Source organism: Panulirus ornatus, chromosome 21, assembly GCF_036320965.1.
Source record: "Panulirus ornatus isolate Po-2019 chromosome 21, ASM3632096v1, whole genome shotgun sequence".
In the NCBI taxonomy this organism is placed as follows: Eukaryota; Metazoa; Arthropoda; class Malacostraca; order Decapoda; family Palinuridae; genus Panulirus; species Panulirus ornatus.
In genome coordinates this window covers 872,202-891,683 of record NC_092244.1, presented here as the reverse complement: position 1 = coordinate 891,683, position 19,482 = coordinate 872,202, and the positions used below count along the sequence as shown (strand labels likewise).

The window sequence follows — 19,482 nt, the reverse complement described above, 5'->3', positions numbered from 1 at the left end:
TCAACGTATACATATATATACACACACGCAGCCTTATACCTATATACACATGTACATAATTCGTACTGTCTGCCTTTATTCATTCCCATCGCCACCCCGCCACACATGAAATAACAACACCCTCCCCCCACATGTGCACGAAGTAGCGCTAGTAAAAGACAACAAAGGCCACATTCATTCACACTCAGTCTCTACCTATCATGTAATAATGCACCGAAACCACAGCTCCCTTTCCACATCCAGGCCCCACAGAACTTTCCATGGTTTACCCCAGACGCTTCACATGCCCTGGTTCAATCCATTGACAGCACGTTGACCCCAGTATACCACATCGTTCCAATTCACTCTGTTCCTTGCACGCCTTTCACCCTCCTGCATGTTCAGGCCCCGATCACTCAAAATCTTTTTCATTCCATCTTTCCACCTCCCATTTGGTCTCCAACTTCTCCTCATTCCATCCGCCCCTGACACATATATCCTCTTTGCCAATCTTTCCTCACTCATTCTCTCCATGTGATCAAACCATTTCAAAACACATTCTTATGCTCTCCCAACCACATTCTTTTTATTACCACACATCTCTCTTACCCTATTATTACTTACTCGATTAAACCACCTCACACCACATATTGTCCTCAAACATCTCATTTCCAGCCCATCCACCCTCCTGCGCACAACTCTATCCATAACCCACACCTCGCAACCATATAACATTGTTGGAACCACTATTCCTTTAAACATACCTATTTTTGCTTTTCAAGATAATGTTCTCAACTTCCACACATTCTTCAACTCTCCCAGAACTTTCACCCCTCCCCCACCCTATGATTCACTTCCGCTTCCATGGTTCCATCCGCTGCCAAATCCACTCCCAGATATCTAAAACACTTCACTTCCTCCAGTTTTTCTCCATTCAAACTTACCTCCCAGTTGATATGTCCCTCAACCCTACTGTACCTAATAAGCTTCCTCTTATTCACATTTACTCTCAGCTTTCTTCTTTCACACACTTTACCAAACTCAGTCACCAGCTTCTGCAGTTTCTCACACGAATCAGCCACCAAAGCTATATCATCAGCGAACAACAACTGACTCACTTCCCAAGCTCTCTCATCCACAACAGACTACATACTTGTCCCTCTTTCCAAAACTCTTGCATTCACCTCCCTAACAACCCCATCCATAAACAAATTAAACAACCATGGAGACATCACACACCCCTGCCGCAAACCCACATTTACTGAGAACCAATCACTTTCCCCTGTTCCTACACATACACGCATTGCATCCTCAATAAAAACTTTTCACTGCTTCTAACAACTTGCCTCCCACTCCATATATTCTTAATACCTTCCACAGAGCATCTGTATCAACTCTATCAAATGCCTTCTCCAGATCCATAAATGCTACATACAAATCCATTTGCTTTTCTAAGTATTTCTCACATACATTCTTCAAAGCAAACACCTGATCCACACATCCTCTACCTCTTCTGAAACCACACAGCTCTTCCCCAATCTGATGCTCTGTACATGCCTTCACCCTCTCAATCAATACCCTCCCATATAATTTCCCAGGGATACTCAACAATCTTATGCCTCTTTAATTTGAGCACTCACTTTTATCCCCTTTGCCTTTGTACAATGGCACTATGGAAGCATTCCGCCAATTCTCAGGCACTTCACCATGAGTCATACATACATTGAATAACCTTACCAACCAGTCAGCAATACAGTCACCCCCTTTTTTAATAAATTCCACTGCAATACCATCCAACCTGCTGGCTTGCCGACTTTCATCTTCCGCAGAGCTTTTACTACCTCTTCTCTATTTACCAAATCATTCTCCCTAACCCTCTCACTTTGCACACCACCTCAACCAAAACACCCTGTATCTGCCACTCTATCATCAAACATATTCAATATATATATTTTTCTTTTAAACTATTCGCCATTTCCCGCATTAGCGAGGTAGCGTTAAGAACAGAGGACTGGGCCTTTTTTGGAATACCCTCACCTGGCCCCCTCTGTTCCTTCTTTTGGAAAATTAAAAAAAAAAACGAGAGGGGAGGATTTCCAGCCCCCCGCTCCCTCCCCTTTTAGTCGCCTTCTATGACACGCAGGGAATACGTGGGAAGTATTCTTAATCCCCTATCCCCAGGGATAACATATATATATATATATGGGAAGTGAGTCAGTTGTTGTTCGCTGATGATACAGCGCTGGTGGCTGATTCATGTGAGAAACTGCAGAAGCTGGTGACTGAGTTTGGTAAAGTGTGTGGAAGAAGAAAGTTAAGAGTAAATGTGAATAAGAGCAAGGTTATTAGGTACAGTAGGGGTGAGGGTCAAGTCAATTGGGAGGTGAGTTTGAATGGAGAAAAACTGGAGGAAGTGAAGTGTTTTAGATATCTGGGAGTGGATCTGGCAGCGGATGGAACCATGGAAGCGGAAGTAGATCATAGGGTGGGGGAGGTAGCGAAAATTCTGGGGGCCTTGAAGAATGTGTGGAAGTCGAGAACATTATCTCGGAAAGCAAAAATGGGTATGTTTGAAGGAATAGTGGTTCCAACAATGTTGTATGGTTGCGAGGCATGGGCTATGGATAGAGTTGTGCGCAGGAGGATGGATGTGCTGGAAATGAGATGTTTGAGGACAATGTGTGGTGTGAGGTGGTTTGATCGAGTGAGTAACGTAAGGGTAAGAGAGATGTGTGGAAATAAAAAGAGCGCGGTTGAGAGAGCAGAAGAGGGTGTTTTGAAGTGGTTTGGGCACATGGAGAGAATGAGTGAGGAAAGATTGACCAAGAGGATATATGTGTCGGAGGTGGAGGGAACGAGGAGAAGAGGGAGACCAAATTGGAGGTGGAAAGATGGAGTGAAAAAGATTTTGTGTGATCGGGGCCTGAACATGCAGGAGGGTGAAAGGAGGGCAAGGAATAGAGTGGATTGGAGCGATGTGGTATACTGGGGTTGACGTGCTGTCAGTGGATTGAATCAAGGCATGTGAAGCGTCTGGGGTAAACCATGGAAAGTTGTGTAGGTATGTATATTTGCGTGTGTGGACGTATGTATATACATGTGTATGGGGGTGGGTTGGGCCATTTCTTTCGTCTGTTTCCTTGTGCTACCTCGCAAACGCGGGAGACAGCGACAAAGTATAATAAAAAATATAATATATATATATATTTGTTTTATTTATTTTGCTTTGTTGCTGTCTCCCGTGTTTGCGAGGTAGCGCAAGGAAACAGACAAAAGAAATGGCCCAACCCACCCCTATACACATGTATATACATACACGTCCACACACACAAATATACATACCTACACATCTCAATGTACACATATATATACACACACAGACACATACCTATATACCCATGCACACAATTCACACTGTCTGCCTTTATTCATTCCCATCGCCACCTCGCCACACATGGAATACCATCCCCCTCCCCCCTCATGTGTGCGAGGTAGCGCTAGGAAAAGACAACAAAGGCCCCATTCGATCACACTCAGTCTCTAACTGTCATGCAATAATGCCCGAAACCACAGCTCCCTTTCTACATCCAGGCCCCACAGAACATTCCATGGTTTACCCCAGATGCTTCACATGCCCTGATTCAATCCACTGACAGCACGTCAACCCCGGTATACCACATCGGTCCAATTCACTCTATTTCTTGCCCGCCTTTCACCCTCCTGCATGTTCAGGCCCCGATCACTCAAAATCTTTTTCACTACATCTTTCCACCTCCAATTTGGTCTCCCACTTCTCCTCGTTCCCTCCACCTCCGACACATATATCCTCTTTGTCAATCTTTCTTCACTCATTCTCTCCATGTGCCCAAACCATTTTAGAACACCCTCTTCTGCTCTCTCAACCACGTTCTTCTTATTTCCACACATCTCTCTTACCCTTACATTACTTACTCGATCAAACCACCTCACACCACACATTGTCCTCAAACATCTCATTTCCAGCACATCCATCCTCCTGCACACAACTCTATCCATAGCCCATGCCTCGCAACCATACAACATTGTTGGAACCACTATTCCTTCAAACATACCCATTTTTGCTTTCCGAGATAATGTTCTCGACTTCCACACATTCTTCAAGGCCCCCAGAATTTTCACCCACTCCCCCACCCTATGATCCACTTCCACTTCCATGGTTCCATCCGCTGCCAAATCCACTCCCAGATATCTGAAACACTTTACTTCCTCCAGTTTTTCTCCGTTTAAACTTACCTCCCAATTGACTTGACCCTCAACCCTACTGTACCTAATAACCTTGCTCTTATTCACATTTACTCTTAACTTTCTTCTTTCACACACTTTACCAAACTCAGTCACCAGCTTCTGTAGTTTCTCACATGAATTAGCCACCAGCGCTGTATCATCAGCGAACAACAACTGACTCACTTCCCAAGCTCTCTCATCCACAACAGACTTCATACTTGCCCCTCTTTCCAAAACTCTTGCATTTACCTCCCTAACAACCCCATCCATAAACAAATTAAACAACCATGGAGACATCACACACCCCTGCCGCAAACCTACATTCACTGAGAACCAATCACTCTCCTCTCTTCCTACACGTACACATGCCTTACATCCTCGATAAAAACTTTTCACTGCTTCTAACAACTTGCCTCCCACACCATATATTCTTAATACCTTCCACAGAGCATCTCTATCAACTCTATCATATGCCTTCTCCAGATCCATAAATGCTACATACGAATCCATTAGCTTTTCTAATTATTTCTCACATACATTCTTCAAAGCAAACACCTGATCCACACATCCTCTACCACTTCTGAAACCACACTGCTCTTCCCCAATCTGATGCTCTGTACATGCCTTCACCCTCTCAATCAATATCCTCCCATATAATTTACCAGGAATACTCAACAAACTTATACCTCTGTAATTTGAGCACTGACTCTTATCCCCTTTGCCTTTGTACAATGGCACTATGCATGCATTCCGCCAATCCTCAGGCACCTCACCATGAGTCATACATACATTAAATAACCTTACCAACCAGTCAACAATACAGTCACCCCCTTTTTTAATAAATTCCACTGCAATACCATCCAAACCTGCTGCCTTGCCGACTTTCATCTTCCGCAAAGCTTTTACTACCTCTTCTCTGTTTACCAAATCATTTTCCCTAACCCTCTCACTTTGCACACCACCTTGACCAAAACACCCTATATCTGCCACTCTATCATCAAACACATTCAACAAACCTTCAAAATACTCACTCCATCTCCTTCTCACATCACCACTACTTGTTATCACCTCCCCATTTGCGCCCTTCACTGAAGTTCCCATTTGCTCCCTTGTCTTACGCACTTTATTTACCTCCTTCCAGAACATCTTTTTATTCTCCCTAAAATTTAATGATACTCTCTCACCCCAACTCTCATTTGCCCTTTTTTTCACCTCTTGCACCTTTCTCTTGACCTCCTGTCTCTTTCTTTTATACATCTCCCACTCAATTTCATTTTTTCCCTGCAAAAATCGTCCAAATGCCTCTCTCTTCTCTTTCACTAATACTCTTACTTCTTCATCCCACCACTCACTACCCTTTCTAATCAACCCACCTCCCACTCTTCTCATGCCACAAGCATCTTTTACGCAATCCATCACTGATTCCCTAAATACATCCCATTCCTCCCCCACTCCCCTTACTTCCATTGTTCTCACCTTTTTCCATTCTGTAATCAGTCTCTCCTGGTACTTCCTCACACAAGTCTCCTTCCCAAGCTCACTTACTCTCACCACCCTCTTCACCCCAACATTCACTCTTCTTTTCTGAAAACCCATACAAATCTTCACCTTAGCCTCCACAAGATAATGATCAGACATCACTCCAGTTGCACCTCTCAGCACATTAACATCCAAAAGTCTCTCTTTCGCGCGCCTGTCAATTAACATGTAATTCAATAACGCTCTCTGGCCATCTCTCCTACTTACATAAGTATACTTATGTATATCTCGCTTTTTAAACCAGGTATTCCCAATCATCAGTCCTACAAATCTACAAGCTCTTCACCATTTCCATTTACAACACTGAACACCTCATGTATACCAATTATTCCCTCAACTGCCACATTACTCACCTTTGCATTCAAATCACCCATCACTATAACCCGGTCTCGTGCATCAAAACCACTAACACACTCATTCAGCTGCTCCCAAAACACTTGCCTCTCATGATCTTTCTTCTCATGCCCAGGTGCATATGCACCAATAATCACCCATCTCTCTCCATCAACTTTTAGTTTTACCCATATTAATCGAGAATTTACTTTCTTACATTCTATCACCTACTCCCACAACTCCTGTTTCAGGAGTATTGCTACTCCTTCCCTTGCTCTTGTCCTCTCACTAACCCCTGACTTTACTCCCAAGACATTCCCAAACCACTCTTCCCCTTTACCCTTGAGCTTCGTTTCACTCAGAGCCAAAACATCCAGGTTCCTTTCCTCAAACATACTACCTATCTCTCCTTTTTTCACATCTTGGTTACATCCACACACATTTAGGCACCCCAATCTGAGCCTTCGAGGAGGATGAGCACTCCCCGCGTGACTCCTTCTTCTGTTTCCCATTTTAGAAAGTTAAAAAAAAAAAAATGGAAATGGTGAAGAGCTTGTAGATTTATGTGCTGAAAAAGGACTGGTGGTTGGGAATACCTAGTTTAAAAAGAGAGATATACATAAGTATACGTATGTAAGAAGGAGAGATGGAGAGAGAACGTTATTGAATTATGTGTTAATTGATAGGCGCGTGAAAGAGAGACTTTTGGATGTTAATGTACTGAGAGGTGCAACTGGAGGGATGTCTGATCATTATCTTGTGGAGGCGAAGGTGAAGATTTGTATAGGTTTTCAGAAAGGAAGAGAGAATGTTGGGGTGAAGAGAGTGGTGAGAGTAAGTGAGCTTGGGAAGGAGACTTGTGTGAGGAAGTACCAGGAGAGACTGAGTACAGAATGGAAAAATGTTAGAACAAAGGATATAAGGGGAGTGGGGGAGGAATGGGATGTATTTAGGGAAGCAGTGATGGCTTGCGCAAAAGATACTTGGGGCATGAGAAGCGTGTGAGGTGGGCAGATTAGAAAGGGTAGTGATTGTGGGATGAAGTAAGATTATTAGTGAAAGAGAAGAGAGAGGCATTTCGACGATTTTTGCAGGGAAATAATGTAAATGAGTGGGAGATGTATAAAAGAGAGAGACAGGAGGTCAAGAGAAAGGTGCAAGAGGTGAAAAAGAGGGCAAATGAGAGTTGGGGTGAGAGAGTATCATTAAATTTTAGGGAGAATGAAAAGATGTTTTGGAAGGAGGTAAATAAAGTGCATAAGACAAGGGAACAAATGGGAACTTCAGTGAAGGGGGCAAATGGGGAGGTGATAACAAGTAGTGGTGATGTGAGAAGGAGATGGAGTGAGTATTTTGAAGGTTTGTTGAATGTGTTTGATGATAGAGTGGCAGATATAGGGTGTTTTGGTCGAGGTGGTGTGCAAAGTGAGAGGGTTAGGGAAAATGATTTGGCAAACAGAGAAGAGGTAGTAAAAGCTTTGCGGAAGATGAAAGCCGGCAAGGCAGCGGGTTTGGATGGCATTGCAGTGGAATTTATAAATAAAGGGGGTGACTGTATTGTTGACTGGTTGGTAAGGTTATTTAATGTATGTATGACTCATGGTGAGGTGCCTGAGGATTGGCGGAATGCTTGCATAGTGCCATTGTACAAAGGTAAGGGGGATAAGAGTGAGTGCTCAAATTTCAGAGGTATAAGTATGTTGAGTATTCCTGGTAAATTATATGGGAGGGTACTGATTGAGAGGGTGAGGGCATGTACAGAGCATGGTATTGGGGAAGAGCAGTGTGGTTTCAGAAGTGGTAGAGGATGTGTGGATCAGGTGTTTGCTTTGAAGAATGTATGTGAGAAATACTTAGAAAAACAAATGGATTTGTATGTAGCATTTATGGATCTGAGTTTGGTAAAGTGTGTGGAAGAAGAAAGTTAAGAGTAAATGTGAATAAGAGCAAGGTTATTAGGTACAGTAGGGGTGAGGGTCAAGTCAATTGGGAGGTGAGTTTGAATGGAGAAAAACTGGAGGAAGTGAAGTGTTTTAGATATCTGGGAGTGGATCTGTCAGCGGATGGAACCATGGAAGCGGAAGTGGATCATAGGGTGGGGGAGGGGGCGAAAATTTTGGGAGCCTTGAAAAATGTGTGGAAGTCGAGAACATTATCTCGGAAAGCAAAAATGGGTATGTTTGAAGGAATAGTGGTTCCAACAATGTTGTATGGTTGCGAGGCGTGGGCTATGGATAGAGATGTGCGCAGGAGGATGGATGTGCTGGAAATGAGATGTTTGAGGAAAATGTGTGGTGTGAGGTGGTTTGATCGAGTAAGTAACGTAAGGGTAAGAGAGATGTGTGGAAATAAAAAGAGCGTGGTTGAGAGAGCAGAAGAGGGTGTTTTGAAATGGTTTGGGCACATGGAGAGAATGAGTGAGGAAAGATTGACCAAGAGGATATATGTGTCGGAGGTGGAGGGAACGAGGAGAAGAGGGAGACCAAATTGGAGGTGGAAAGATGGAGTGAAAAAGATTTTGTGTGATCGGGGCCTGAACATGCAGGAGGGTGAAAGGAGGGCAAGGAATAGAGTGAATTGGAGCGATGTGGTATACAGGGGTTGACGTGCTGTCAGTGGATTGAATCAAGGCATGTGAAGCGTCTGGGGTAAACCATGGAAAGCTGTGTAGGTATGTATATTTGCGTGTGTGGACGTGTGTATGTACATGTGTATGGGGGGGGGGGCCATTTCTTTCGTCTGTTTCCTTGCGCTACCTCGCAAACGCGGGAGACAGCGGCAAAGTATAAAAAAAAAAAAAAAAAAAAAAATTATGGATCTGGAGAAGGCATATGATACAGTTGATAGAGATGCTCTGTGGAAGGTATTAAGAATATACAGTGTGGGAGGCAAGTTGTTAGAAGCAGTGAAAAGTTTTTATCGATGATGTAAGGCAAGTGTACGTGTAGAAGAGAGGAAAGTGATTGGTTCTCAGTGAATGTAGGTTTGCGGCAGGGATGTGTGATGTCTCCATGGTTGTTTAATATGTTTATGGATGGGGTTGTTAGGGAGGTGAATGCAAGAGTTTTGGAAAGAGGGGCAAATATACAGTCTGTTGTGGATGAGAGAGCTTGGGAAGTGAGTCAGTTGTTGTTCGCTGATGATGCAGTGCTAGTGGTTGATTCATGCAAAAAACTGCAGAAGCTGGTGACTGAGTTTGGTAAAGTGTGTGAAAGAAGAAAGTTAAGAGTAAATGTGAATAAGAGCAAGCTTATTAGGTACAGTAGGGTTGAGGGGTCAAGTCAACTGGGAGGTAAGTTTGAATGGAGAAAAACTGGAGGAAGAGAAATGTTTTAGATATCTGGGAGTGGATTTGGCAGCGGATGAAACCATGGAAGTGGATGTGAATCATAGGGTCAGGGAGGGGCAAAAGTTCTGGGAGAGTTGAAGAAAGTGTGGAAGTCGAGATTATCTCGGAAAGCAAAAATGGGTATGTTTGAAGGAATAGTGGTTCGAACAATGTTATATGGTTGCAAGGCGTGGGCTATGGATAGAGTTGTGCAGAGGATGGTGGATGTGCTGGAAATGAGATGTTTGAGGACAATATGTGGTTTGAGATGGTTTGATCGAGTAAGTAATGTAAGGGTAAGAGAGATGTGTGGTAATAAAAAGAGTGTGGTTGGGAGAGCAGAAGAGGGTGTTTTGAAATAGTTTGGTCACATGGAGAGAATGAGTGAGGAAAGATTGACAAAGAGGATATATGTGTCAGAGGTGGAGGGAATGTGGAGAAGTGGGAGACTAAATTGAAGGTGGAAAGATGGAGTGAAAAAGATTTTGAGTGATCAGGGCCTGAACACGCAGGAGGGTGAAAGGCGTGCAAGGAATAGAGTGAATTGGAACGATGTGGTATACTGGGGTCAACGTGCTGTCAATGGATTGAACCAGGGCATTTGAAGCATCTGGGGTAAACCATGGAAAGTTCTGTGGTGCCTGGATGTGGAAGGGGAGCTGTGGTTTCGGTGCATTATTACATGACAGCTAGAGACTGAGTGTGAACGAATGTAGCCTATGTTGTCTTTTCCTAGCACTACCTCGCACACATGAGGGGGCTGTTATTTCATGTGTGGCGGGGTGGCGATGGGAATGAATAAAGGCAGACAGTATGAATTATGTACATGTGTATATATGTATATGTCTGTGTGTTTATATATATGTATACATTGATATGTATAGGTATGTACATTTGTGTGTGTGGATGTGTATGTATATACATGTGTATGTGGGTGGGTTGGGCCATTCTTTTGTCTATTTCCTTGCGGTACCTCGCTGATGCGGGAGACAGCGACAAAGCAAAATAGAATAAGTAAATAAATAAATATATGTGTATTGCAGTAGGTCACAGTGGTATGCTTGATCTAGTATTTGCTGATAACCATGAGGAAAGTGAAGCACAATAAGGGCCAAGTTGTGTAATCACATCATCAGGGGGGATACAAGAATGAGATTGAAGATTTAGAATGGTTAGTTTATATACAAAGAAGAGGTGAAGCTAAGACACTGTTGGTACACGTGTTTCTGGTTGGTGGTGTTCGGGTTGGGCACTGTGCTTGTCATAAGATTTTATTGTGTGGACAAGACAGGGAACTGTTTACATATTTTGCTAATGGCAAAGTTATCCAGTTTGTAGAGACCTTATTTGATATTCATGCTTTCTAGTATGTATAAACCTTAACTAATGTTCATGTTACAGTTCTTTGTGTATCTCATAAGATTCAGTATTTCTCTTGGTCAAGGAGTTGCAGTTGATAACTGAATTAGCATTACTCCAGTCAATATGATGGTCATGATTTTTAGCATGATTAAACAAAGCATTTGATTCTTGTCCCATTCTTGTACTGTATTTATTTTGCTTAAGTCTAACATATAGATCCTAACCAGTCTGCTCTATATATATACATATTACAGGTTTCACAAGGTATATGTAAACAGAGCCTGCAGAATTTTCTGGCGAGTATTTGATTAAGATATTCTCAACAGTATTGTTATTGCTGAAGGCTACAGATACTTTAAAAGATTTAAGCAAGCTGGGGAGTATCATGATATTGTCACCAAATGGAAGAACTAAATGATTCTTGGTATCAAGGGAAGGTTTTGGATGAACTCTGTACAATGATTTCTTTGCCAGCTTAAGAGATTTATCAATGAAAGATTTAGGATACTTTAACCTGGATCCAGTAGAATGTATCTTCGACTCATCATCAGCAAATTGTGGACTGCATATACCTAATGCCTTAAGGAACTTATATGTATGTGTATGCAGTCCAGAATTGATTGATGCCCTAAGAAACATATGTTTATATTGTTTCAAATACAGTATTAAAGATATGGTTTTGAAAAATTTTATGTCCATAAAACTAGTCAAAATGTAAATAATACATATAGATGCTTTCAAAAATGTAATACATATAGATGCTTTCACTCCCCCACAACCCTGCCATCTTTGTTTACACTCGCATCCACTTAACCAGTCAGCACTTGCCTTTTTTCAGTGCTTCTGACACCGCCATCTTTATTTTGTAGCCAATGGGGGCATATAATGAAAATGTTGGCTGCCATGTTGCATCCCTTTATATTTAGCACAAATTTTGCCCTACTCCATGTAAGCTCTTTACCATGTGATCTCATTATAAGACCTATTCACAAGTCACATTTAGTATTGGATTCAGATGATGTGGAATAGCAATTTCAATGTCATGTGGAAAGCCTAACCAATTGTAAGTTGGAAGAGATGACTCATGTTGAGGAGGAAGAGACTACTAGATAGAAACATCGCTACAGCATTTCTGAATGAAAGCATTGCAAAAATCAATGAGATAATGGAATAATGTGATAATGTGTTTACTTGTAAACAAATCAACCCCAAATATGCTGTTCTAGGTAAACATAAAGAGTGTAGGAACATATCTCCATAGATTTAGTGGTGTAATGAAACTTTTTAGTATTGATTCAGCTAGTTCTTTCATTTTGAAAGAACCTAACCCTAGCACTGAAAGGGTCCACCTATGCAGTGGCCATGAAAAATATATTAGTTCACTTTTTTGTACATATCCTTTACTTTTACATGTATTTCATTAATTTCATAATGGGAAGCAAAATTTGAAGGATGTACACTCTTGAAGCCAGCATCCACCACTTCCCTGTGGAATTTTTTTATTAGCCAGAATTATACCATGGCCATATAAAGTATGTTTGCTCAGTTTTTTACGTATCCATTACTTTTATATATACTTCTATCATTTCATAAGGGGAAACAAATATTTGCTCTCCTTCCTAGGAGTATCTTTGTGTTAATTTCAGTTATGTTATGGCCATATAAAATACATTAGCTCATTTTTCACCTTTTTTTTCTTTTTATGTATCCTTTATATTTACAAGTACATCTTTCATTTTATAATGGAAAGCAAAATTTGAGGACCTTGTCTTATGTCCATATTGTGATCAACATTTTGCAAGTCACCCAGCATTTAAAGTTAATGGAAAGAAGTAATCACCGAGATGATTGTAACAGTTGAAAGCTGTCCTGATTACCAAAACACCAGAGGAGTGTGTTAAATGCATGACCATGACAGCACTTCAAACATGCAAGAGTAACATACTAATGAAAAGGTGCAAAAAGGTCTAGAGTAGAATGAGGAATATGCTCTCTATAAAAGAGCGAGAAATGAACTATAGACTTCTTAAAAGAACCACAGCTCTCCCAGCAAAGGAAAGAAACCCTTTCAAAGCATAGACCATTATCTCAAAATGTCATATGAGACAAAGAAAAAGAGGAAGAAGAAAGATCCATCAGTGAAATATAGAAAAAAATCCAAAGTACTTTTATTCATGTACAGAACACAAGTCAAGGGCCGTAAACTCCATTGAGTCTTGAAGAGTGGATGAGGCATAAACATGGATGATCACCTGGAGATATGTGAGTTACTATAAGAGCACTGTGAACTGATTTTCATTGAGCTCAGCCCACTTCTTCCTAAGCTGTAACCATCCTGTGTTACATATAAATCTCACCACCACACGACAGGACTTTCAGATGGTAATCTGGAACATGCCCTTGCAGTCTGCACCATAACCTAACTCCAGGAATTCCTGTCTTTTTATAGAAAAGCAAAACCCCTATGGAATAGCACTAAATATCTTTTGAAAGAAGGTCTGAACTTAGGCATCATCCCAGTGAAAAAAGGTCTAGACTTAAGCATTATCCCAGAAAGTCTGCAACTGACTAACATTGCCCCACTCCACAAAGAAGGCAGCAAGGCAATCCTGAAATGCTACTGACCGATGGCAATGACTTCAAATATCATTTAGTTTTTCAAGAAAGTCCAAATATGTAAATTGTTTTGGGATAGGAAGATCTTGCCACGTTGGTTGCTTGACCACTATAAGATTAGAGAGGTACTGGAGAACAAGCAAAATGCTATGATATACTTTGCAAAATATTTCATAAATGTGTCCATGTTGTCATAGCACATATTATGCAAAATAAGGGAATAACAGTCAGATTTGGCAAATGGATATACATCTTGCCTAACAAATCACAGCTCCTTGTGAATCAGGTTGCTTCCAGTGCTTCCAGAGATATAATATCCTTGCCCCTAGGAACTGTACCTGCACCCATTCTGCTCCTCATTCTTATATCTGACATTGACACACAGGAATCATAGTCCCATATCATCCTTTGTTGATGATGATAGAATAGGTTTTAAAATTTCAATGGTAGAAGACACTGATAAAATGTCAAACTTACATAAACAAAGTCTTCCACTTAGCAACCAAAAGCAACATGTTTTTCAGTGGAGATGAGTATCATTTCCTCTGGTTTGGAGAAAACAAAGAAATTAAGAGCATTACAAAATACTGTTCAGACATAGGCACCATCATATCATGAGTGAAAAGTGTGAAAGACCTCAGAGTGATAATGTTTGGTGACCATACCTTCTTCAAACAAAACAAGACACTAATTGCCTGCTTCAGATGGTTGTATGGATCTTGCAGACCTTCAGAACAACGAGATGAAAAACCATTGATGATGCTCTTCATTGTGCTGATACTCTTACAGATAGAATACTGCTGTGTACTGATATTGTCTTACAAGGCAGGTGAAAATGCAGAATTGGAATGCATTCAGAGATTCTCAGCTGCATGAGTTGATCTGGTTAAAGGAGCTAACCTATTGGAGATGACTGAAATCGCTGAGGCCTACCTCTTTGGAATGTAGGCGGAAGAGCTTTATCATAATTTACCCTTAGAAAATCTTAAAAGGTATGGTTCCACACCTACACTTAGAAATTGCTCCCTAGTGACACAACAGGCATGGTAGACTATAAGATAGTACCCCTAAAATCAAAATGGTTGATAAGCACAAAATGAGAAAATGCTTTGAGCATTCAGGGTGCCAAGACTACTTACCACTGTCTGCAGATATCAGAAATACTATGTGGTGCACACTGGAGAAAATTCTGAAGTCTCTGGATGGTTACTTTGAGTATTTATAAAGTGTACCATACCAGCCAGGCTGTGGTGGATATATGTGGGCCTGACGGATGTGGCTTCCAGTTGTCCGGTCGACCAGCATCCCAACTCAGCAGTTGATTCCTAGCCCGAACTGTGAGGATAGTGGACTCCCAAAGTCTATGGCAGGTGTATGCCAGGTATCTGATTATGAAGCAGTATCTTCAGCTTACCATCAGGCTCAGACAAGTTTCCCAAAGAGGCTTTTCTGTTCCTAAAAAGGGTAGACTATGGGTATACATTGCTTTCCCACACTACATGAATCTACTTGTTCTGGACAATCACTTTCTAGCATCCAATGGGAAGGAAGACATGCTGTTAAGAGCTGACATGTGGTGTGCAACATATTATTGTTTTCACATAGTTGATATACAGGAAAGCTATCTACTGACAGTTAGTCATTTATACTATTTCTTGGGCCATTATACTCCTACCCCTCCCCCCTTTTTTTTCACTTTTATTTTACATGTATAATTGTCCACAATGCTGTCTAAGCATGATGCTTGAGAAGCTGTACCCTTAGCTTACCCTTTTTAGGTTTAGAAATGATCCTCCCAATATTCAGATATTCTTTCGTAAAGTGCATTTATCCAAGTTCAAATTGTCCCATTTCACAAGTTTTATTAGTATCTTTATCATTAGCTCTCGCCATTTTCACATGAGTTACAAGGCATATTCCTTCATCTTGAGTGAAGTATTTCCCTCAGTATGACTGCAGAAGTATGTTTAGTGCATTGTTTGAAATATGCTCCTTATTATGAGCAAAGTGTGCCATAATGTGAGTGTGTGTACCTCACACTTTGTAAATGTACCCTTTTATAAAGGGGATTCATTATTATGCTCCCACACCCCCCAGGAATGCTTGTACAACACAACGCAGCAGTTGCAGAAGAGCCTTGCACAGTGGTGTACTCGTCCACAGTTGGTTCGCTCTAAAAAGGTCAACCTGGATCTCAATACCTTCTCATGGGCTACCTTAAAACAACGTTACATAGATTTACTATCTTAAGAAAGGATGAATGTCAGATGCTACTCCCAGCAAATCTCCCAGTACAACTACTTACATCAGGCTGGCTTTTAGAGGTGGTAGTTCCTGTAGGAGACTTTTACTGGTTTAGTTTGCAGAAAGAGATATTATTAGTTTACTCCTACTCAAATGATGTTTTGAAGATTATATGGACTCACCATTACACAAGCTAACTTAGGGCATGTAATAAAACTTTGGTTCTGTATATGATCTCTTAATGTTACAGTGTAGTATGTCATGAATTGACCTTTTGATGTAACAACAGTGTTATGGTTTAGCAAGTCATGAGCTGACCACCTGATGTAACAACAGTGTTAGGGTTTAGTATGTAATGAACTGACCTTCTGATGTAATAAGTGCAATGTTGTGGTATGTCATGAGCTGCCCTCTTGTTGTAATGGCATTGGTATGGTGTAAAATTTCATGAACTCACCTCCAGAGGTAGCAAATGCTACGTTGCAGTGTCATAAGCTGACCTGATGTAACAATATTGTTACATTGCAGTTTATCATGAGCTTACCTCATATAACAATAGTGTTAAATTGCAGTGTGTTGTGAGCTGACATTCTGATGTAACATTAGTGTTACATTGCAGTATGTAATAAGCCGACCTCCTCATGTAACACTAGTGTTACACTGCAGCATGTTATAAGTTGACCTCCTGATGGGACAATGGTGTTACATTGCAGTGTGTCATAAGCTGACCTCCTCATGTAACACTAGTGTTATATTACAGTATATCATGAGCTGACCTCCTAATGGGACAATAGTGTTACATTGCAGCATGTTATGAGCTGACCTCCTGATGGGACAATAGTATTACTTTGCTGCATGTGGGCTGACCTCTTATTGTAATAAGTGTTACAGTTTGGTATTTCATAAGGTGACCTCTTGATATAACATTTTTCCAATGTAGTATGTCATGAGGAGAACTAATGATGAAACAAAGGTAGAATCAGTCAGTGTTTAACATTGAAATTAAGTCATTATTTGACCCAAATATATTGCAGTGTTTGGTTGCCACTCTACTCAATAGCTTTCAGTTACATTTATTATCTCTGTAGATACTACATTTGATTAGAAATGAAACTTTTATATCTTACAGTTGCTTAGTTATAAAGATTATATTAAAAAAAAAAGTGTAGGCAGTTATATATTTGAGAGATTATGTTGGTTTTGATGTGACTTTATCAGTACCGCTATAGATATATCCTAAATTCATGATTCATGATTAAGGAAATAATATATATATTTCTTTTTTTCTGTTTTAGTCATAGGTATCTGATAATTACACAAACTTTTCAGTGTGGCAGCCATATGACTCAGCACCTATTTCCTGTGCAGCAGACTTTTGCAAATTTTTAAATAAATATTATTCTATACCATAGGCGATTGCCATTTCCTGCATTAGCGAGGTAACGCCAGGCAACGTGAAAAAAGATCCATCCACTCTTATACATGTATACTCATATACATGCATAAAGTACACACACACATGCACACACATATGCATTATTTATTTATTTATTATATTTTGTCGTCTCCTGGTTTAGCGAGGTAGCACAAGGAAACAGACAAAAGAATGGCCCAACCCACCCACATGCACATGTATATACATAAACGCCCCCACACGCTCATATACATATCTATACATTTCATCATATACATACATATATATACACAGACATTTACATATATACACATGTTCATATTCATACTTGCTGCCTTCATCCATTCCCGTTGCCACCCCACCACACATGAAATGGCACCCCCCTCCCCCGCTTGTGTACAACGTGGCGCTAGGAAAAGACAACAAAGGCCACATTCGTTCACACTGTCTCTAGCTGTTATGTGTATTGCATAGAAACCACAGCTCCCTCTCCACATCCAGGCCCCACAAAACTTCCATGGTTTCCCCTAGAGGCTTCACATGCTTTGACTCAATCCATTGACAGCACTCGACCCCAGTATACCACATTGTTCCAATTCACTCTATTCCTTGCACGCCTTTCACCCCCCTGTATGTTCAGGCCCGATCACTCAAAATCTTTTTCACTCTATCCTTCTGTCTCCAACTTGGTCTCCCACTTCTCCTCATTCCCTCCACCTCTGACACATATATCCTTTTTGTTAATCTTTCCTCACTCATTCTGTCCATGTGACCAAACCATTTCAATACACCCTCTTCTGCTCTCTCAACCACACTCTTTTTATTACCACGCATCTCTCGTACACTTTCATTACTTACTCGATCAAACCACCTCACACCACATATTGTCCTCAAACATTTCTTTTCCTACACATCCACCCTCCTCCATACAACCCTATCTATAACCCATTCTTGCAACCATATAATGATGTTGGAACTACTATTCCTTCAAAACCCATTTTTGTTCTCCAAGATAATGTTCTCTCCTTCTACACATTCTTCATCACTCCCAGAACCTTCACCCCCTTCCCCACCCTGTGACTCACTTCTGCTTTCATGGTTCCATCCGGTGCTAAGTCCACTCCCAGATATGTAAAACACTTCACTTCCTCCAGTTTTTCTCCATTCAAACTTACTTCCCAATTAACTTGTCCCTCAATCCTACTGGACCTAATAACCTTGCTCTTATTCACATTTACTCTCAACTTTCTCCTTTCATACACTTTTCCAAATTAAGTCACCAACTTCTTCAGTTTCTCACATGAATCAGCTGCAATAGCTCTATCATCAGTGCACAATAACTAACTCACTTCCCAGGCCCTGTCATCCCCCATAGACTGCATACTCTCCAGTCTCTCTCTAAAACTCTTGCATTTACCTCCCTAACAACCCCATCCATAAACACATTAAACAACCGTGGGAGACATCATGGACATCACACACCCCAACCACAAACTGACATTCACTAGAAACCAGACACTCTCCTCTCTTCCTGCTCATGCATATGCCTTACATCCTTGGTATAAACTTTTCACTGCTTCTAACAACTTGCTTCCCATACCATATACTCTTAGAACCTTCCACAAAGCATCTCTATCAATCCTATGATATACCTTCTCCAGATCTATAAATACATACATTCTTCAAAGCAAACAGCTGATCCACACATCCTCTACCACTTCTGAAACCACACTGCTCTTCCTCACTCTGATGCTCTGTACATGCCTTCACCCTCCCTATCAATACCTTCCCATGTAATTTCCCAGGAATACTCAAGAAACATATGTCTCTGTAGTTTCAGTACTCACCTTTATTTCCTTTGCCTTTCTACAATGACACTATGCATGCATTTCACCAATCCTCAGGTTTTTCACCATGGTCCATACGTACATGCACTGAAACCACAGCTCCCTATCCACACCCAGGCCCCACAGACCTTTCCATGGTTTACACCAAACTTTTCACATGCCCCGGTTCAATCCATTGACAGCATGTTGACTCTGGCATACCACATTGTTCTAATTCACTCTATTCCTTGCACACCTCTCACCCTCCTGTATGTATAGGTCCTGATCACTCAAAATCTTTTTTTTTTTCCTTCCACCTCCAATTTGGTCTCCCGCTTCTCCCTGCTCCCTCCACGTCTGACACGTATATCTTCATAGTCAGTCTTTCCTCATTCGTTCTCTCCATAAGTCCACACCATTTCAATACCCTCTTCTGCTCTCTCAACCACACTCTTTTTATTTCCTCACATCTTTCCCACCCTTTCATTACTTACTTGATCAAACCACCTCACACCACATATTGTCCTCAAACATCTCATTTCCAACACATCCACCCTACTCCGTACAACCCTGTCTAT

At 41.1% G+C, this 19,482-nt stretch overlaps 1 protein-coding gene across 2 annotated transcripts in view; it reads left to right on the top strand.

Moving 5' to 3' along the window:
• Nucleotides 1-17,071, top strand: part of LOC139756244 (uncharacterized) — a 234,671-nt gene extending 217,600 nt beyond the window's left edge. For both annotated transcript variants that reach the window (XM_071675425.1, XM_071675424.1), the window contains exon 13: nucleotides 15,518-17,071. In XM_071675425.1, coding sequence (XP_071531526.1) covers nucleotides 15,518-15,670 — 153 coding nt within the window. In that variant the 3' untranslated portion in view covers nucleotides 15,671-17,071. The remainder of the gene's footprint in view (nucleotides 1-15,517) is intronic.
• Nucleotides 17,072-19,482: the final 2,411 nt, after the last annotated feature.